The sequence below is a fragment of the Pseudopipra pipra genome, chromosome 7 (genome assembly GCF_036250125.1).
Source record: "Pseudopipra pipra isolate bDixPip1 chromosome 7, bDixPip1.hap1, whole genome shotgun sequence".
Lineage (NCBI taxonomy): Eukaryota > Metazoa > Chordata > Aves > Passeriformes > Pipridae > Pseudopipra > Pseudopipra pipra.
Window position 1 is genome coordinate 20,784,900 of NC_087555.1, and position 21,689 is coordinate 20,806,588.

At 38.1% G+C, this 21,689-nt stretch overlaps 1 protein-coding gene across 5 annotated transcripts; it reads left to right on the forward strand.

Moving 5' to 3' along the window:
* Positions 1–353: 353 nt before the first annotated feature.
* On the forward strand, positions 354–20,555 carry GALNT3 (polypeptide N-acetylgalactosaminyltransferase 3). Of its 5 annotated transcripts, XM_064661006.1 has the most exons (13): positions 641–769; positions 3,521–3,608; positions 3,777–3,907; positions 10,279–10,870; positions 11,713–11,885; positions 13,072–13,221; positions 13,478–13,712; positions 14,462–14,579; positions 14,953–15,153; positions 15,907–16,038; positions 16,682–16,783; positions 19,409–19,561; positions 20,025–20,555. In XM_064661006.1, the coding sequence occupies exons 4-13, from the start codon at positions 10,362–10,364 to the stop codon at positions 20,145–20,147; spliced, it is 1,896 nt and encodes a 631-aa protein (XP_064517076.1). In that variant the 5' UTR covers positions 641–769; positions 3,521–3,608; positions 3,777–3,907; positions 10,279–10,361; the 3' UTR covers positions 20,148–20,555. The 5 variants fall into 5 exon arrangements, with proteins under 5 accessions (XP_064517073.1, XP_064517076.1, XP_064517072.1 ...); XM_064661003.1 differs by lacking the exons at positions 641–769; positions 3,777–3,907 and adding an exon at positions 354–594; XM_064661002.1 differs by lacking the exon at positions 3,777–3,907.
* Positions 20,556–21,689: the final 1,134 nt, after the last annotated feature.

A 21,689-nucleotide genomic window follows, 5' to 3' on the forward strand; every position in this document is an offset into this window, starting at 1 on the left:
CCCACATAGTTGCTGAGCTCTTTGTTACCTGCAGTTCAGCAGTGAGAGAATGAAGCTTTAAAGTGCTGGGCTGGGACAGTGATTTGAGAATAGGAAGAAGTGGAAACTCTACACTCCATTAAGGGAGTGCAAATAGTACTTTATTTTTTTTTTTTCTCCCGTAAATTAAACCATGCTACAAAAGCGAAGAGATTTTGCATCTGTCTCTCTGGGAAACCGCATTGTGAAGAGAGGGAGCTCAGTGTGATATCCCTTCTCCGATCTGTGATCTCACCTCTGAGGGATTTTGTGTTGTTTCCCAGCAACCTGAGCTGGGGAGTGCTTGGTCAACCACGTCCTGCGCCACATCGCACTTCGATGGCTGAAGCAGGACCCGCAGCCCCCGCCGTGACGCTCGAACTGCGCTCCGCGGTTCGGACGGTGACGCGCGCACCGCTGCGGGGCGCGTTGTGTCACTGTGCCAAAAGCGCCGCGTCCCGGGGGAGCGGGAGGAGAACAGGGAGGAGGGAAGGGGCTTTTCCCGGGTGCCCCCCGCGCTCACACCCCTCACGCCGCCCCCTCCCCGCCGGCGGCGCCTCGCGCACCTGGCGCCAGGTGAGGGCGGGGCGCGGGCGCGCGGGGCGCAGGCGCGGGCCGCTCGCGCGCACCTGGCGGGCGCGGGGCGGAAGCCGCAGAGCCCGCCCGGCTCCGGCCTCCCGGGACTCCCGGTGTTCCCGGTGCCCGCGGCCGCTCGCGCGGCAGCGCCTTCGCTTTCCTCCCGCCGGACGAGGTGAGTGGGGCACTTGCAGGAGCCCCCGCGCGGCTCCACTCCCCCTTGGCCTCGCCGCAGGCTGTGGCCGGCGGAGGGGCAGCGCCCGGTGCCGCTTCTCCTCCGTTCGCCGCCTCCCGTGCGGGCGCGGGGCTCGGCGGGAGGGCGGGAGCCGTGACGTGAGGGAGCCCTCCCGGGGTGGGAGCGGTCCTGGGGCGGGCGCGGGGCTGGGGCTGCCCCGGGGGTCCCCTCAGGCGCCGCTCCGCGCGCTCCCCACGCGCAGTGCCCTCAGAGCCCCCCGAGGCCGCAGCGCCGGGGCCCTTCCCTGGAACGGCACAGCCCAGCCCTGCGAGCCTTGCCCGGGGCCGGGACAGCCCGGCTAGCCCCGCACCGGGCCAGCGGGGAGTGGGCGAGGAGCCCAGGCTGCCGCCTGGGCAAACGGGGCTCCGGGAAGCGCCGGCCGGATGCACCGAAGGTATTGACCGAGGGAGGTGTCTCCTGCCACGTACGGATCCCGCCCAAGGGTTTGCCCACAGTACCGCATTCATTCCATAGCAGCAGGGTGGTAGTTCCATTGTGTACATTGCCAGCTAGTTCTGGGATAGTTCATCCTACACGAAGTGCTTTTGAGAAGTTACCACATTGTCTCTTTTCCCCGGCGGTTTGTTAGTGTTCTACACAGCCGTGACAATACTTAGGGAATGTTTTCTGGGGTCTGGAGAACTGACAGGGGAAGCGTATTTTAACATTAATAACCTTAGTGTCCTGGATTTTTTTTTTTTAACTTTGTGTGAAATATTCTTGTACAAAAAAGAATTTACGGATGAACTTTTTTGTTGGTTAAATAAAAAATCTTACTGGAAATATGAATGTTATATACGCACCTCAGTAGTATTTTATATGTTAGTCTTCTGTAACAAAACGAACTCTTTTGTTTAAAAAACTACAAATTACATTGATCTACTCAGGATTGACTAAAGCCGGTGTTACGCTGCTGAGCTGACAGAGTTAAAGGCTGAGACAAAACAGCCAACTTTACGGGGTTTGGTTTCCTTTTTTAGCTAGGTTTGCTCAGTGGTCTGGTCAGTTTGGCATCTGCTACTGTCATCTAAAGGCTTCTCAATAACAGAGCAAAGTAAAAATTAAGTTGGTCACAGAGAGCCTGAATTACTATTTTTGTTGTGCTGTGGGAAGGAGCAGAAGACCAGTTTTCCTCGTAATTGCTATTGCCACTTAACTTTGGCCCTTTTTGGGGGCTGGGTAGTACCAGAGGCAGCCCGGATATCTTGACCTCTGTTAAAATAGGAACAAGATATAATTGCCCTCTCTGTGACATTCCCCCAAAGTCTGTGGTTCTAGGTGACATGCCATGTTGCTTTGAAATTGGTTTTTTTGCTTTGCATAAGTTTGCTACCTGGTTGATCTGTTCCAAGAGCTGTAGCTAGTGCAGGCTTTCCTCTTTCTTTCGAATCAATGTTGAGAATCGCACTCATGATACGAACTGCTGCTCAGTTGCCTGCCACCACTGATGAGTTTCTCATCCCAATCTGCTCATTGCTGTGCTTGTCTTTACAAGATTTGAAAGTGGCTCAAGTTTCTAGACCATGAAGTGCTAGGTTTTGTCCACTCATGTAAAGCCTGAATTTATTCACTTGCTGTTACCATTGTCTGATTTTTCCTAATACTCACTGATATGTGCCATAGGAAATAGTTCTGCTTACAAACAGAGAAATCATATCACAGAACTACTGACTTCACAATTCCATAGTCAAATGGTTAACTTGAGGGGACTAAGGTTATTCAGCAGTGAAATGTAGCTGGAAAATAAACATTGAAGTGGGAAGAGGAGGAAAGCAAAGACACTTTTGGAAGATTCTGACAAAGATTAGTTTAGCAGTCACTGACCCAGTAAATCTCCCATGAGGAGACTCTCACTTATCACTTCGACAAGAGTGACTATGACCAGTCAGAAAACTGTGATTTCAAGACCTGCACTTGATACACAGATGCTTTTGTTATCTTAGAAGCATTACTACAATCAGTAAAACAAACAAAGTTCCCTTGGTTATGATCCAGACATTATCTTCTGGTGCTTAAATGATAATCAAACACTAATCCTTCTGAGTTAAAACAGCACTTTACAGCTGCTATCATGCTCACTTGTCATCATGGCATTTTTAGGGACAGTCTAAAATTGTTTTAACAGAGGCCCAAACCAATCTAACCAAGAAAAAAGGCAAGATACAGAGTTGAGTGAAATTTAAATTTCAGATAAGTGCATGCCATTTATATATCCTAGGTCTTTACATCATGTATAGTCCCAGGTATGTAAAAATAAGACAAATAATATACGGTTACTGTATATTTTTAATATGCAATTGGTTGTCACAGGGAACTGTCTAACTCTGCCTATCACATACAATGCTTGGCTGTAGAAAACCAGTACTAGTGCTCATTTTGAAAGAGCATGTGATAGTTTGAAGCACTTCCATTAGAATATATGGAGTGTTTGGTGATGATTTGTTTGGGTTTTTTTCCCAAATTATTTTTTGATCTCAAAAAAACTGCAGCAAGTTGTTTCAGTGCTCCTGTTGTTCAGAATTTCTTCAGCCTTCTGTGTGATCATCCATTTACAGCTTCTCATTTCTGTGTAATAATCAGTGAGGCAGATTGCATCCAGCATTTGCTAGAATCATTTGTGTCCTCAATGTTTCTAAAACAAAGGCTCAGGAACTGAATACATTCAGTATTCCTCTTACAACTTTTTTTCAGGAGGAGAACCACATTTCCAGTGGCTGAGCTTCAAAGAATGTACCCCGAGGAACAGCACCTGGCGTTTGTGAATCTCTGTTTCTTTAAGGTATGTGTACCCTATCTAGGAGTGTGTTCTTAGTGAAACAGATAAGCAGTTCTCTTTTGTTGCAATTGTGGAGATAGAAGCTAGTTGGCTGATTCTGTTTCTCTTTATGTGAAGCTATAGTCTTTCACTTTAGTACAACTCATTTTATTATTTGTTCCTTTATTTCAGTCAAGGGCTAATATGCTTGTAAACAGTAGCATAGTTTGTGGGACTGAAGCAACTTTTTTAATTTTCCCTGATTTCTGAAGTGCTTCTGAATGGTTTTGATTGTATGAAGAGCCTTCATATTCCATATTAAGGTAAACCTGTATGAAAAGTTCACTCTAAATTGGATGTTTCTTAATCTGTCCCAAAAGGTGCATGTATGAATGTATGTTCCTCTAGGTTGTACTTCTAGGAAGTGGGAACAGTTTTGTTCAGTGATTTATTTATTTTTTTGCTGGTAGAAAAACCCTACAATTTCCATGGTGCTAGAAGAAGAATATTTAATTTACCAAACTGATTATTTCAGTAACTAATATTTTAGTAATATCTACATTGATATTCATGCAAAAAAACCTGTCTGGAATTTTAGATTCAGAAATACCAGTGGTGAAAGTAGGACTTCTTACAGGTAAAGTATCTTGAAGTATCTTTGTCAGACTTTTGCTAATTTGGAGAGAACAGTTGATCATAAGTGTCAAGTCTTGTTTTTCCAAAAGAATTTTCTCAGTGTTTCTATTCACACACCCACCTTCTTATTAAAGGGACATCAGGGTTTGATGAAGGGTTTGTATACTTTGATAACAAAAATAGACAAGCTGGAATAGAATAATTAGATTAAGTTGAAGCCAAGTCATGTAGTTAAATAGTTTTGATTAGAATAGTTCTAAAGCATTTTTCCTATTTTTCCCTTTTTAAGTCTTTTAAGTCTTTTTTTTTAATTGCTTTTAGTATTTTTTACTTAGTTTTTTTTTAATTTTTTTTTAATTAAAAAAATAAAGCAGCATTGTCAGGAAACATTTGAAACTTGTTTAACATTCAGATAAAAAAAAAGTAGATTTTAAAATAGTTTTATTAAAAAACTGCAGTCAAGTGTATTGTTGATAGTAACCTCAATAAATTTTGCCTCACTGGCATGGTCTGAAAGAATTTCTGCTGATTTGGTTTATATTGACACTTTCATTTTTTTATACAAAAAAATGATTGTCTATAGTGTTGTTCAGACCAAGCTAACAAAAAATCAGAGTTGTCTGCGTATTGGCTACAGTAGGGAGGCTTTCTTCTAAGTAAGAGATTTTGCAGACAGTCTGACATCAGAGTTAGTGGGTGGCATAATGTAACATAGACTGCATTGAATTCACACACTACCCATGTGATGTGGTTTGAAGTAGTGTGGCAGCTGCTTTTTGGCACTTTTAGAAGACTTCTTTAGTATGTATTAGTTTTCTGGTTATTTTCTTCTTAAAAAAAAAAAACTTCTAGTGTTTAGGGCTAGTTATTTCAAAGTGCTGTAAGAATCCAGACTGCTATTAGTGAAAATAACACTAATGAATAGAAGATTAAACACTTTGCTAAACAGTCACCCCAGGGAGTTTAATCATGCCACGTAGTTCTTCAGCATGTCCTGGAGGATTGAACAGTAGCTTGGTCTGTGTTTACTGACATTGCTGTGCCATGAAAATGTGAGAGGCATTTGTGCAGAATAAAGATTGTATTTCTGGCTACAAAATTATCCGGGTGAAAATCCTAAGTAAGATAGAGCTTTCATGGCAAAAATTCTTCAGACAATGTAGCTTCTGTTCTTGAAAATGCTACTATTTTGTGCAACAGAGAGCTCTTCTCTAATTGTAAGCAATATCCCTGTCAGATATTTTATTAACAAAACTGCACTCAGCATGTGTCTATATCAAAAGGTTTTGCTGTATGTTTGTGGCAAATGACCCTCTGTCCACTTCATCTCTGCTGCACATGCTGTCCCAAAGCTGTCACTCAATCCTTCCTCTAAAAAGAAACATCACTTGCACTTGTTCCTGTGCACGTCCTGCGTGCCATGTGTGCTACTGCAGTCTACTCATCCACATTGAAAGGGTTTGTTGCTGTCTGCCACAACACACCTAACACAGGTGAGTTGTCTTTTCATTTCTAGGGACAGACACATTTCCCCTGTGTGTTGTGGCAGCTTGCTGTAGTTAGACCTAAGCAGCCAAGACAGATGTATCCAATAAAAGGAAATATGTTGTCAGAGAAGTCCAAGTGTATGCAAATAACAGTGAATATAGTAACACAGGAGGACAAATGCTAAATAACTTGCTCTTGGTTGCTCATTATGGAGAGTAATTTAATGACTTATTTGTCTGAAGGCAGATGTAGGCAAAGCAGACAGTGCAAAAAATATTCTGAATGAATTTTAGATTTTGGTTATTTGGATTTATGGATATATTAACTTGTATTAATCATGAGAATTCTGAGGATTTGTATGTGCTTAATTTGTGCAGGAAATAGTCCCAAATGAAAACAACGAGATGTTTAGTTTATGGTTTTGGTAAAATGTACAAATGTACTTTTTATGTTTTTTGAAGATTAGGTTAGTATTTCAGCATCAAAACAGCATCAAAACTCTGAAGTATGTCCTAAAAATCTATGAAAGAAATATTTGCTATTTTCGAGTCCATTTTTTTTTTTGTTGCTGGAGGCAATGAAATAAATATAAAACTAGATAAAAATAATGTCTTAGTGAGTATAAGATAAGTAAGTCTTGTGGTGTTAATTGAAATACTGAAGATGTTTGGAAATCTGACAGTTGTAACTTTAACTCTCTAAAGTAGTTGTTCTTTGGTACTGAGACAGGTAACAGCCACACTATATTCTACCCTTTTGAGTAGTCTCAGACCAGCTCATTAAAACAAAATGAGACAGATGTAAATATTTAACTCAAATATTAAGTTCTCCAGTTTAAGCATAATTTCAGTGTAAAACAATGTTGCTGTATAGAATTAACTTTAACCTCACTTCTCTTGACATCTTACACCATCATGTTCATTAAAGCTTAACCTTTTTCTTGTCATGAACAAATTTAAGTTTCTTTACCAAGAGGGAGAGGTCTAGAGGAAGTAGGAGAACATAATTTCATGTTTAATGAGATAAAAGAAGTTTGAGGACAACAATGTTTGGAAACCGACCAACCAGCTGACAAATGCTAATGCTCTCCCTCCCCATGTGTTTGCCTGATTGACTATGCCTAATGACTGCTTATGAGATAAAGAAGTTATATATTTTTATATATATAGATAGATGTTTTTTTCCATTTGAGAAAGACATATTTATATTGCTTATTGATTTCTAAGCTTTAAGATTTACTAGTACCATATGTGCTTGTGCATGGTGCACTGAGAAACAGTAATGTGATTTTGTTTTTGATGGTGTTACAAAAGCATTCCTGATTAGTAACCTGCAGAGGCTGTAGCCCGTGCAATGACAGTCTTCTTGCTGGGTGCTAATCTGTACATATGCTCAGTGTTTTACATTGTGTATAACATTTTCATGGCAAGATGGGGTGGGGGGGGGTGAGGATGACTGCACAGGTGGCCTCTGTGATAAGGGACAGGGGTTGCTCACCCCCCATTCTGGGCTGGACACAGCTGGTTCCAGACAGCTGTAAAATAGACCCACTGTTGGCCAAAGCTGAGCCACCCATGTAGCAGGTGGTGCCTCAGTGATGAGGTATTTCAGAAAGGGTAAAAAATGCTACACAGCAGCTGTGAGAAAGAGGAGTGAGAAAAATGTGAGACCCTGCAGAAACCAAGGTCAGTAAAGAAAGAGGGGACAATGTGTTCCAGGCACTGGAGCAGTTATTCCCCTGCAGCTCATGGAGAAGACTGTGGTGAAGAAGTATTTCTCTGCAGCCCAGAGCAGATATCTGCACTGCAGCCTGTGCAGGACCATGCCAGAGCAAGTGGATATGCCATGAAAAAAGCTGCAGCTTATGCAGAGGCCATCCCAGGAGCAAGATCCTGACAGGAACTGCAACCCATGGATTGCCTATGCTGGAGCAGTTTATGCTGAAGTACTGTACTGCACGGAGAGAACCCATGTTGGAGCAGAGGAAAAGTGTGAAGGGGAAGGAGTGGTAGAAATGATGTCTCACAAGCTGACCACAGCCCTTATTCTTCATCTCCTCTGCACCACTTGGGAGAAAGGAGATAGGAGAATTGGCAACGAAGGAGTGAAGCTGAGCCAGGGGAGGTAGTTTGAGTCTTTTTTTTTTCACCATCGTACTCTATTTTTAATTGCCAGTAAATTAAAATCCATCATTACAGGTCTTTTTTCCCTGTGACAGTAACTGAAGCCTTTAGCTCAGCCCATGTGATTTACCATGGTGGGTAGAAAATTCATGCAGCCAAAGCTCAGCTGGAGTTGAACCTGCCAGAAAGGTGGGGGACAATAAAAAGAGTTTTTCAAAGGCTAGTCGAGGGAGGGGATTGTCCTGCTCTGCTCTGCACTGGGGCAGCCTCACCTTGAATATTGTGTGCAGTTTTGGGTGCCACAATATAAAAAAGATAATATTAAGCTTTTAGAGAGCGTCCCAAGAAGGGCAATGAAGATGGTGAAGGGCCTTGAGGAGAAGCCGTATGGGAAGTGCCTGAGGTCACTTGGTCTGTTCAGCCTGGAGGAGACTGAGGGAAGACTTCTTTGCAGTTACAACTTCCTTGTGAGAGAAAGAGGAGGGACAGGCACTGATCTCTCCTCTGTGGTGACCAGTGACAGGACCTGAGGGAATGACCTGAAAGTTGTGTCAAGGGAGGTTTAGGTTGGATATTACACAGAGGTTCTTCCCCCAGAGGGTGGTTGGGTACTGGAAGAGGCTCCCCAGGGAAGTGGTCACAGCACCAAGCCTGACAGAGTTTGAGAAGTGTTTAGATGATACTCTTGGGCACGTGATGTGACTCTTGGGGATGGTCCTGTGCTGGGCTAAGGGTTGGACTCCGTGATCCTTGTGGGTCCCTTCCAAATCAGCATATGCTGTGATTATTTTTTTCTCACTGTCATGTTGAGGATGGGAAGTGGAGAGAGTGACTAGGTGGGTGTCTGGCAGCCAGTCAAGATAAACCCCCCAGATTTCGTGAGAAAACGAGATTTTTCAGTCTGGCAGTTTGTTAAATTGGTTGCAATCCTTTCATCGGGAATGAAAGTTTAATTCTTAGTCTTACAGTATATAGGTACTGGTATTGTAGTACAAATTTTTCAGCACTAAAGAAAAATGGGAAAATAATATGTGAGACAGAAGTGGACTGATTTTGTGGTTTTATTTTGGTTTTCTTTTAAATTCTGTGAGTTGCGAAGCACATTTTTGGTACCTTTTAGTATCTCTCTGGCAATGATGTAATAAGCTCCCCTCTGCATTCTCTTAACAACAACTCTATGGTAAAAGTACTGTAGTTTGAATGTATAGGTTTATTAAGCTGACACAAGCTTTGAAACACAGTATAATGTGAAGAAATGCAGATGTTTAATTTCTCCTACAAATTCTTGAAGGAAACTATGTAGGGTTGGGTTTTTTTTGTTTTCTCTGACTTGTATCTCTTCCTGAGTATATATTATTATTATATATTAAGAAATGCAGAATCTACTTGTATTTCAAAGAAATAAATAGAAAAGCAGGGGGTTTTGCAGTTTTGTGATCAGTAGTTATCACGTGGGAACTAACTGTGACTTTTAGCTAGATGCTGTTTATTTCTTTTCTCGGTTCGCATACATGCAATTTAGACAAAAATGAAGGTGTTTCTTCAATTCAGGCTGGTTTTTTATTTTCCCCTCTTATAAACTGCCAGTTTTGCAGAGAGAATTTAATTCAAATCAGTTAGATTTTGGTAGTCCTCAAATGTTTTTCATAGTTTCATCTTTGAAAGCCACTGAATATGAAAAAACTGTGGCAGAGTTCCTGAAAGACAAGAGCTCTTTGGCATGTTCTCATGATGAGCTGCAGCAGCACATGCCAGAAAATATAGCACAGGTGAATGAAAAAATATACAGAATGATTACTTGATCCCCAGGCTAAATTAACCTACTCCAATTTACCTATATAAAGTGTGCATTGAACATGTATACTAGATAACTAAATTAATCTAAGAATTTCCCACTTGAAGTCTGATTACTTATCTTGAAATAGATTTTTAAAAAAAATATTGGAAACTGTCAAATTGTTGAAATATGTTGATTAAGAAGTCTTTCCTGTCTTTGTATTTCACTTTTCATGTGGCTCTCTCTGACATGCAACTCGAACCTATGTATTGATTCCATCTGTTTTCCTTCTATCCCATCATTGAACTAAAATTCTCTACTTCTAGAAGACTTTAAATAACACTTTCTTCTAATTTTAAACAGCCTAATTGTAACAAAATGAATGTGAAGTAGTGGCACTGTGTAGAAATAGTGTTTTATTCTTAGTGGTATGCCTAATTTCTGGTTCTTCTATTTGAAGTGTATTTAAAAAATAAAACCCAAAACAAAAAACAGGGAGAGGGCATTTTGGGTATCTTATAGGTAGCTTTGATGTATATTTAAGTGATGTAGCAAACATAACATTTGACATTTGGGAGCTGTGAATTAAATCCTCCCATTAATTTCTTGTGGCTTTATATTGTTGAATATACTAGATGCCTAAATGAATACTTTTTGTTTTAATTTATAGGTATTATAATTTCAAGAAATGCTGTGACCTGTTTGAAGAACAACACTCACAGAAAGTTGTCGTGTGAAATTTTTTAAACTAGAATGGCCTTGAAAAAAACACACAAACTATTCAAGACACTTTTTCACTGGAAACTTTGGAAGTTTAGCATTATTGTGTTTGTCTTTTTGGTATTTTTATTTTTATTGCAAAGAGAAGTGGGTGTTCAAGATTTTAAAGATGAAGCAGGAGTTGAGCCAGTTGTTGGAAAGAAAAGTCATGTATTAGGTCTTGTGTTAAATGCTATGAACAATATCAAAGGTGCAAAGCCAAAAATGCAGATAAAAGCACCAGTTAGGCAAACTAAGATTCCTGGAGAGAGACACTGTTTGCCAGGGCACTATACTGCGGTGGAACTAAAACCCTTTCTAGATCGACCCCTTCAAGATCCTAATGCTCCTGGAGCTTCTGGTAAAGCATTTAAAACCACCAACTTAAATTCAGAAGAACAGAAAGAAAAACAGCTTGGAGAAGAGAAACACTGTTTTAATGCATTTGCAAGTGATAGGATTTCTTTACACCGAGACCTTGGACCAGACACTCGACCTCCTGAGTATGTTGAAATATGTATGTCCTGATAGTTGAAAAACTTCTCAGAAATTCAGACTGCAAAGTGATTTGAGTTCAGCAGTAGGTGATAGTTTAGGAAAGTCTCCTAGCTATACATAATGATTGGCTGTACATAACAGTCTGCAGTGCCAAAGCCAAGAATGTTTAGAAAAGCTCACTTCTTTCATGGTTTTGAATTCAAAGTAACCATATTTAAATAAGGTTTTCTGCTTCTGCCTTTAAGCTAAAATTTCTGAGTAACTTTCAGGAAGCCTGCTAAGTTTTACCTAGAAGAAAAATGAAAATGAGGTTTAAACTTTTTTCCAATTTAAACACCACCCCCTGTTTTTTTAGTATTCAATGTTAATAAAACCATCAGCATAATTTAATAAATTAGGAAATTATAAACTGTTGAACAAGGTAATGGAATATCTCAGCAGGAGTCTTGTAGTTTTGAAAAATTTTATTAATGTAGACTCAGGACTTGGATAGAGTGGATTTTGGTTATGAGCAGTCTCTCAGTGTCAGATTACATGTTGTCAGGCATCTGTGCCCGGAGTGACTGAACTTATTGAGCTGCTGCTGGTACCTGTGGTGCAGCTCCCCATAACCTTTGCTAGAGCATGACTGGTGAGCATAACTGTGTATTTTGTGAGGCAATGGCTGTGGTTATTACCTTGGAGTAATAACCTCCAGTCTCTAAAGTTGACAGGTGGCAAACAGTAAGTGTATATTTAATGTCCATAGTTATAAAGCTTTATACTAGAAAGAGAAGGGTTTCTTTTAAGAGTTTGAGTCAAAAAACTGTTGTCTGTTTTGTAACACCTGACACTTTCTTATCTGTAGATGTATTGAACAAAAGTTCAAGCGCTGCCCGCCGTTGCCAACCACGAGTATTGTAATAGTTTTTCATAATGAAGCGTGGTCTACTCTGCTCAGAACTGTCCACAGTGTGATGTACACATCTCCTGCCATTCTGCTAAAGGAGGTTATTTTGGTGGATGATGCCAGTGTAGATGGTAAGAAGTCTCTCTATTTTCACTTTTTTTTTTTTTTTTTAATTGAAGACATGTTAAGGTAGCAGATAAATTGATTAAGAGGATATCTCTTTGCACCATTGATGTGTATAATGGTATTCTAAGTGGTTTTGCTCCTTTCTTTTTCTTTAAAATGCGAAGTAGTCTTCCCTCCTCTTTTTTTCCCATGAGGTAGTCAGATATGAAATTCTTGTTCTCTAAAAGGTTTTTAAGCCCTATTTCTAGGTTTTCCAATTCTAGTGCTGCTTTAACTGCATAACTGGTTGCATGACAAGTAGCTTTGTAATTTGTGCTTCAAAACAATTGCAATTTATAGAACAAAGTATCCCAAGTACAAATTGGCCAATACTTGTGGCAATTTGCATTTTATCATAGGGATTGTCTTTATGCAAATGAATTTCATTAATACGAAGGGAAGTGTATTTACTGGAAAGTAAAATTATTTATTGGAAAAATAATCTTCAACACTCCAGCTGACTCTCAGAGATAATTAACTGTATACTGAGTGTGAACACAAATGCAAGTTCAAAAAACTTTATGTGCTTAACTTTAGAGGAACATGTCTATACATATATGCTTCTGTTAATGTATTTACGCTTTTTTGCAAGTCTGTATTTATTATACTGCACACTTGGATGTGAAGTATGTTCAGTAGTACAGCTTAATGCTAAGGACGGGCAAAGTATGGTGTGGGATGTTCAATGAGCGATGTGGGGTTGTTTCTCAAACCTTGAACGTTTAAATAGTTTTCTATATGGTTTCTGTTGCTGTTGTAAACAGAGCCTTTGAAAACTGTGTAAATGTGCCATCGTTAAGGAAAGAATTTGCGTGTTCCACAGATGATGTAGGTGATCCATTTGCTCTGAAAATGGAGGTTGAATTGGTATTCAAACTGTTAATGCTGCAGCAGAGATGTGCAAGCATGTCCTTTCTTGTTTAGAATATTTTTAGTATTTCATCTCCTGTTCTCTGCCAGTCACCTCTTACTATACCCTACCCCCAAGAAGACTCAACCCCTAAAAATAACCTTCAGCACTTAGGAATTTTTACTTTTTTGATGTTGAGGTAGTTTCTGGGGTTAGTGAGTTGTTTACCTTGTTAGTTTAATAATGTAAAATTTTGGGCATGTACATATACTGAATATCCCAAAACTGATTCCTTGTTCTAGAATACCTGCACGATAAACTAGATGAGTATGTGAAACAGTTCCAAATAGTTAAAGTAGTCCGTCAGAAGGAAAGAAAAGGTCTGATCACGGCACGGTTGTTGGGAGCTTCCGTAGCAACAGGAGAGACCCTTACCTTTCTGGATGCTCATTGTAAGTGTAATCTGTAACTATACCAGGTCTGCTTTATAATGCTGTTCTCTTTGATTTAATGTTGCAGATATTTTATGATTTATAAGCATTTGCAATATATCATCTTCCCTATTGCTGTTTCATATTATTTAAAAGTATAATTAGCAATGCTGTTTAAAAGCAGTCTATATTGGCTTGCTGGACATGTTGAAAAATTCTCTGTGTACTACTTTATAGCCAAGTAAAGATTCAGTATTTGCTCCCATTGTCTCCACAGGTGAATGCTTTTATGGCTGGTTGGAGCCATTATTGGCAAGAATAGCTGAGAACCCTGTCGCTGTTGTAAGCCCTGACATTGCTTCTATAGATCTCAATACTTTTGAATTCAGTAAACCATCTCCTTATGGGCATAGCCATAACAGAGGAAATTTTGATTGGAGTTTGTCATTTGGATGGGAGTCTCTTCCTAAACATGAAAACAAAAGAAGAAAAGATGAAACCTATCCCATTAGGTAAACATAATTTGAATAGTATTTAAATCCTTCTGTTTTCATGGGGGTTTTGTTATGAACAGCAGTTTGTAAATAAACTTTCTTCACATGAATATAATCGGACATCTTAGTATCTTAGATTTTTTTGTAGTATTTTCTTTAAGAACCGCATTTTAAAAGCTTTCATAAAAATATGGCCTCCTTAAGACAGTAATTGCTCTGCATTACTTTTTTTTCTATGTACACTAGGGATATAACAAGCAATTTCTGTTGCTTATTATATTCCTAGCAGGAGGGGGCAGAGGAGGATTGTACACAGTTTTTTTTCAGAGACAGTACCACAGATTTAGGCTTCTCTTTCATCATACTTGAAAGAATGACAAAATGGGTCAGAGCACCCAAATACTAGGCTGATACAGTAGTGCGTTTGATGGTAATTGTACCTGTTTGGCCACAGATTGCTGGTTACTGGTCTGTGAGTAATAATTTTACTTGATATCCTCCATACGGGGAAAATATGTTGGTTTTCCTGATGCTGTCTTTTATACCAGCAGTCATTAGTCTAAATGAGTTGTTAATAAATGACAATAAAACTGTCAAATGAGACTCCATGTGGGCAGATTTAATTGCTAGAAGTATTATCTATGCCAGGAAAATGCACCACTGCAATGAAACACTGACAAATGCATAGAAAATTCCTAGAACAGTTATACCATGATTTTACATCTGTATTTAAAAAATCCTGTCTTCCTTCAATTTTGTTTTTGCAGAACACCTACTTTTGCTGGAGGTCTCTTTTCAATATCAAAAGACTACTTTGAACACATCGGAAGCTATGATGAAGAAATGGAAATATGGGGAGGTGAAAATATAGAAATGTCTTTCAGAGTAAGTTTAGCTCCCTAATTAGCAATTGTCTCTATACTGACAGTGTACGGGGGTTTTGAGGACAAATTAGTACTAGATCTTGACTCCTCTGCTGAATCAGCCAACTAGGAAAAGTGAATTACTAATTACCTTTGAACTAAAATACAAACATGCTCACTGAACTGATTTTAATTTTTGTTAATGTGTTTAGGGTTGATAACTGAAATGTATGTTTTCAAGGTTTACCTGATTAGGAAATTCACTTATGGAATGCTTGATACATGTACTCTTACTAGTGGTTTGATGTTTTCTGGTGAACAATAATATTGCTGAATTTTTTTCCACCCCCTTCATTCTAATTGCAGTGTACTTACACACTAAATGTTATTATTAGGTATGGCAATGTGGTGGACAGTTGGAGATCATTCCTTGCTCTGTTGTTGGCCATGTCTTTCGCAGCAAGAGTCCCCACACTTTCCCAAAAGGTACTCAAGTGATCACACGTAATCAAGTTCGCCTTGCAGAAGTGTGGATGGATGAATATAAAGAAATATTTTACCGAAGAAACACAGAGGCAGCAAAAATTGTGAAACAAGTAGGTGGTGGTGGTGGTATTAGAAATCACACTTGCTGCGTTGAAAGTTTTGGTGAGCAAAAGTTATTTATTGACAAAGTATGTAAGGATCCTAGATATTTTAATGAAAAGTCAGAGTTCAGGTTGCCTAATGCTGTAGCCCCAACAAACATGAAAAAACTTAAGTGTTTGGGTGGTGATAGTGTTGGGTTTTTATGGTGAGTTTTTTTTTATTGGTGGGTTGTTTTATATGTTCTCCAAAGTCCTGGGTTGTTTGCATTGAGCAGATATGGGAACTACCAGAAGCACATGAGATAAACTACTGAGCATAGACAATGTAAACTAACTTATTTTTTGGAGTGAGGAACATAATGTCTTATTAGTTTCAAGTTGCTTAGTATTTTTACTTAAAAAGCAGGGTTTGTTGCTCTTTAGCTGCAGAATAAAGCTTATTCAATGATGGATAACCATCCTATCTCTGTCTGCTTATAAACTTCAGCTAATTTGAAGGGAGGTTGAGTTTTGGCTTATTTACTTTGTAAGTTTTCTGTCCAGCGAGAATCTAAAGTTCTCTTCGAGAAGCTATTTTTCTTCCTTCAGGTGATAGATTTTCATGGCTATGTACAGCATTAACAAGAAAAAAATCAACAAATGAAGCTTAAAACTTGCTTAATACTAGAACACAGAATATCATAGCTTTACATGTAAAAAATTGGTATTAGTAATTTTAATATATTTATCTTCCATCCTTCCTTACTTCCCCAACTCTAACAGAAAACATTTGGAGACATCTCAAAAAGACTTGATTTGAGGCACCGTCTGCAGTGTAAAAATTTTACCTGGTATCTCAGTAATGTTTATCCAGAAGCATATGTGCCAGACCTGAATCCCTTGTTTTCTGGATATGTAAGTTTAATTTTAATTGTTTTCTATAGTCTTCATAGTCCAGGAATTGTGCTAATCTTTTGTGCTATCTTAGCCATAGCTTTTAGACTTTAGCTATCATTAGCTTCTCTAGGGTTTTCTGTCACTACTCTGGATAAAGAATCTCTTCTGCATACCTTGCTATTTGAATATTTTATACTTTGTCAATAGCTATGTAATTTTCATTTTTATTCATGTCAATAGTCATTTTCCCTGCCAAGTAACTTTAGACATTGCACTGCTGAAACTGAAAAGAAGTATTAAAGAAGTAATAATTCTTAGCTTGAACATGAATGTTTAGCATGTATTTACAAATAAAACTTCCCCTTCCTCCAGTTTTGAATATTTTATGTGTATCTGTTCAAACTGTAATTTGAATAACAGTAACATTGTACACATTGTACACCAGTAGGCTAATAATTCCATATGTGACTAGGTAGTTGGTAGGCTTTTAGTTAGAAAAGATTAACTGAGAGAACAGGATTTTAGTTTCAAGCATAGCAGAAAGTAAAAATGAACTAACAGCTGTAGTTGTTGAACTAAAGATTAGCTTTGTATATGAGACAGTTTAATTTTTTATCATCCCCACACAGCTTTTTTTATCCTGATAACACCCTTTCTTTAGTTAAAAAATATAGGTAACCGCATGTGTCTGGATGTTGGTGAAAATAACCATGGTGGCAAACCACTGATTATGTATTCTTGTCATGGACTTGGAGGAAATCAGGTAAAATATTTGATACATAATTTTTATGATCTACTCTGTAGCTTTACCATATAAAAGCTTTTAATTTATTTTAGTGAAATGGACTAATTTTTAATATTAAATATCTCTCCCTCATCTCTCTTTTTTCCTTTTTTTTCTTTAATAGTTAATGCCTACATATATTGTTAAAGGAAAATTCTATACCACTCTTAATGTTGTGTCCCGCTTCTGATGTTTTAAGTTCAGCATACAAATTCAGATTTCAAACACAGTTGCCCTGCTTCACTTGACCTGTCTTTTCTGTGCAAAACGTTTTCATCCTGCCCTTATTCCTGTCTTGTAAGTGTTGTCTTCTTAATTCTTCCTTTCCTTATGCTTCCTCCTATTGCTTCTTTCTCTGTCACCAGGACTCGCAGTGTCAAGGAAGATGTTGGTTGGAATCCAGCCAATGGGAGACCAAGTGTCCAGGCCTGAGCCACCTTCCCTATCATGCTTGCAGCCTCACAGTGTGAGGTCACAGTGGCCTATCCTGTACTGGCTAATGCAAGTGAATAATATGATCCCATTTGTTCAAGAGGAGCTCTCTTTGGTGCGCAGCTCTTGGAGGCAGCAGTGGTTCTGTTCCTTCTACAATATAACTTGCAATAGATGTCAGATACTGAATCCTTCAGTCACTACTGCAATACCAATAAAAGGAACATCTTCCCTGCCCAGAAGTGCACACTTCTCTGTTGCCTCTAAGAGTCAATAGAATTTAACAACTGTAGATCCTTAATAACTGAACATCAGCAAAGGTTTTAAAATTTTTGTTAGAATATAATTGTTATTTTGGGGGGGGTTAAGTTTTTTTCAACCTTAAAAGCCATCCATTGATGGCACTATGAAAATTCAGACAAATAATCCTAGTTAGTTGATACTTTCCTAATCCATTTTTGTGGGAGATGGAATGCTGTCTAGATTAAGAACTGCCCTGTTATGTTAGCTTCTTACAGTATTGAACTTGTTTTTTTATTCTGTTGTGGATTAATACTATAAGAGCCTTTTCACACTGTCACAGTTAGTAATTCAGGAACACTGTACCAAGACATTGTATTAAAAGATCTGCTGTATGCTTCTATTGTTCTCTCTCTAAGTTATCTTGGACTGTACTTAAACTCTGTACTTTCAAGTGTTATGTTTTTTGTTTTTCCTTCTGCCATAAAATAACAGTCTGAAGCCCTTTAAATGTCAGCCTTCAGAGAACCTTAATATTGGTTTTGCTGGTAATGCTCAAGGGATGCATATTTGCTTACATAATCCCTCTCATTACAATGCTCTGTTTTCAGTTGTTTTCTATCATTTACCAGACTTTTATCAGTGTAGGCTGATATTTTCCATGCTACCTGTCATCTTTGTCCATATATTTGAGATGGCAGAAGGGAGTGGAAGAGAGAACCTAATTGTCAGAGTTGTACATTAGTTGTATATTATTCTTCCTTTTTAGAATATTCTGGGACTGGGAACATGCCCATCTCAATATGTGAAGTTTTAAACCTAGCTTTCAAGTAATATTTTCAGTGTGTGAAGAGACTTTGAAGTTCAAAAGATAAATCAGGACAGATTAAGTCAGATTATCAGATTAAGAGTAAATTATTATGTCTGAGAGCTGAGTGACTAAGCAGGTCACTCCTATCAGCACCTATTTCAAGGATTAATGTTGGTCACAGAGTCTTAAGAGGGAGATGCCTGTTTGTTCCTCAGTGCTATTTCCATTGATTCCAGTGAGGAGGTGATTGCTGACCAATTGGACAGATGGTTGAAAGCCACAAGGGAGTAACTGAGCCTGGTCTTAATAGTCAAAGGAAAGATACAGTGAAGGCGGCTGACATATGGAGCCAAGAAACTGTGTGGTAGTGGGATGTAATGAGAGGAACTCTGCTGTTTAATGAGGGAGAAAAGGAAGAGACCAGGATGTTAGGGTAGGGCTTAGAGGGATAAAAGGACAGCAGTGTCTCTTAACTGTTAGAAGTAAATCCCTGTTAAGACCAGAATTATAGCCTAGAATTCCTGACCCTTAACAGTATTGTGCTGTCAGCGAATCATGGTAAAATTAACTCACAAAATACATGCTTATATTACTTTTCTAATGGCTAGCTCACAAGAGAACATAACAGCATCCTATTGTTGACATTTATTGTTTGGATCAAGCAGAAAAAGTTGGCATACAGCAATAAGTATTGTTCCATGTGACTTTTTTTTTCTTTAAGAAAAAACAAAATCCAGCAACAGAATTGAATACAGATTTTTAAAGTTAAGAAATACCAAAATTTATCTGTGCAACTATCTCTAGTCTTCGGTTTGCCTCCTTGAATTATATATAATCTGTGTGGGAGTACACAATGAGATATTGCATCATAGTACATATGCAGATAGTGCCATTTGCAATTTATGCATGTAAATATAAATAAGCATTGCATTAGTATTAAAAAATGCTTTCAGTTTTGTAAACACTTTTAAAGTGTGTATGCTAAAAACCAGAAGTTATTCTGTAGTCTCGAATTTTCGAATAAGAAAGGACATTTATTACTTTGTATATGGGAATTTCAAAGACTTTAATACTTTTGTTTTGTTTTTATTTACTGAATTTTTTAAAAATTATTTAAATAGTACTTTGAATATTCTGCACACCATGAAATTCGACATAACATTCAGAAGGAGCTTTGTCTACGTGCTTCTAAGGGACCTGTGCAGCTTCGAGAGTGCAGCTACAAAGGCCAGAAAACCTTTGCTGTTGGAGAGGAGCAATGGCTGCACCAAAAGGTATGGGCTGTGAATTGGCATTTCTATCAGGGATCTTTTATATTACTTAATTTTAGATTTCCAGTAAAAGTGAAAATGCCAACAAAACTAAACTGAGAAGCCAAAAAAGAGTAAGTTTAGTTAGGGCAGGAAAATTTAGGTAATTTCAGCTTTTCAGTTACCAGATCAAAACTCGATTTCACTTGTAGGAGTGTCACTTAAAAACCCAGTTTATATCCTTTAGTGTGTATGTCTGGACATCCACCTGGAAGCCAATTCAGATGCTTTGTATCTTTTAAAATATTTCTTAAAATTTTCCTAACAAAACAAGTTGGCACTTGTATACTACTTTTATTTATTTGCTAAATATCTGTATGCCCTATCTGTATGACCTTTAGCAGTCAACCTGGGGGAAAAACTGTGGGGGAAATAGCATGTTCATTGTTTGCTCACTTTTTTTTCCCTCCTTTTTTCCTCACTTTAGGATCAAACTCTGTACAATGCAGCACTACATATGTGCCTTACAGGAAACGGAGAGCATCCAAGTTTGGCATCCTGTAATCCATCAGACCCCTTCCAGAAGTGGATCTTTGGCCAGAACAATTAAGATTTCATATTTATAGGCCAGAAGCATTTTATTACAAGAGAAGATCCATTCTGAACTGTGATTATTATATACTCATACTGCATTTTAAGTGATACTTTCAATGCAAAATGTTTCTTTTCCCTCATAAGTTGGATATAAAATGTGTCATCAGAGATTCCCTAGGACTCCGCTATACCAAAGATAATTGAGATCCTGATTATATTTTGTTTACAATATTTCTGTGATGAGACTTTATATGTTGACCACTGATTTATGGATCCTATTAGTCCTCTTTCACCTTGGGGGCCATATGTGTATTGTTTTTTCACATATTGTAAGTACTTCTGAAGAAGACTAATTTTCTTTGTAGGGTTGTGAGAAATTATTGTCTACTGTCTAAAACCCAATACACTATATTTTTATGCTCAATTGGTGGACATTTTTTTTAATAATTTACTTTATTCAGTGACACTTTCTCAATATTTTTTAAGTTTCTTCACTTGAAAAATTAAATATTTGACTGTCAGTTAAAAGCTAAATAGGCTACCATACTATGCTCAGCTTCTAGCAAGTCAGTCCTTTGGTAGAAGAAAAAAGTAATTCTCACTGAAATATGTATTTATGATTTTTCTAATAGAAAATCTGCTTATCCCGATACTAATCTTTTGTTTAGCTAAAACTTCTTCTATATAGGTTTTTTTATATTTCATGAACTTTAAAATTTATGACAGTTATACTGTAATAGATTCCCAGCCTCTTAACATTTACACATTTTTTCAGCATTTTTCTCATTACTTTTAAATTACTTGTTATCTACTAAACTCACTTTTCTCCCCTACCTTTTAGTGATTTATGCCATGTTTACTTCACATGAAACCTCTAATGTGATCTGTACGTGATCTCTTGTGTGAACACTTGCATGGTTTTTTTTTCTTGTTTCTGTTTCCCCTTTTACAAATGACTGACCTCAGTTTTATCAGTCCAAGTGAGACCTTGGCCTTTCTAAATATTCTGCTAACTATAGAAAATGATACAGCATACTCAAATATGTAATCTATTTTTAAAGAAATTTAAAGTGAAGACAAAAATATTTAGCTGCATGATCAAATATAAAGCTGAGAATAAATTTGAAGGGGTGGGTATTAAAAGATTGAACAGAACAAAATACATTAATAATAACTTTGTTCTTTTTTCCTAAATAATATCATTACAGATAAATGCTGTTTTAGGTATTGGGTGTGGTGGGTGGATGAATGATGGTATGTAGGGTTTTTTACTTCTAATGGGGGGAGGGAATCTGTGGATAATTAATGGTATCTGCAGAATGAGTTCAGTTTCTGAATAAAAGCAAGAAGAAATCCTTTCAGTCATTCTAAGTCATCTAAAAGGACAAAAAAGTGAATAAGCAAGAACCAGTGATAATTTGTTGGAAGCATTATCTTAAACTAATTTATTTTTCTGGCTTGATAATGCCTTTACGTTGTGTCTTGGCTTCTGTAGGGCTTTTGGTGACACTTGTGAGAACATCCTGTGAAGTTAAAGCTGTACAACTTAAAATAACTG

Bases quoted from the DNA above. Each gene is read 5' to 3' on its own strand.
- GALNT3 (XM_064661003.1), top strand. From the start codon at position 10,362: ATGGCCTTGAAAAAAACACACAAACTATTCAAGACACTTTTTCACTGG. The intron at 13,713-14,461 runs GTAAACATAATT...TTGTTTTTGCAG, and splicing joins GATGAAACCTATCCCATTAG to AACACCTACTTTTGCTGGAG. The intron at 19,562-20,024 runs GTATGGGCTGTG...TCCTCACTTTAG, and splicing joins AGCAATGGCTGCACCAAAAG to GATCAAACTCTGTACAATGC.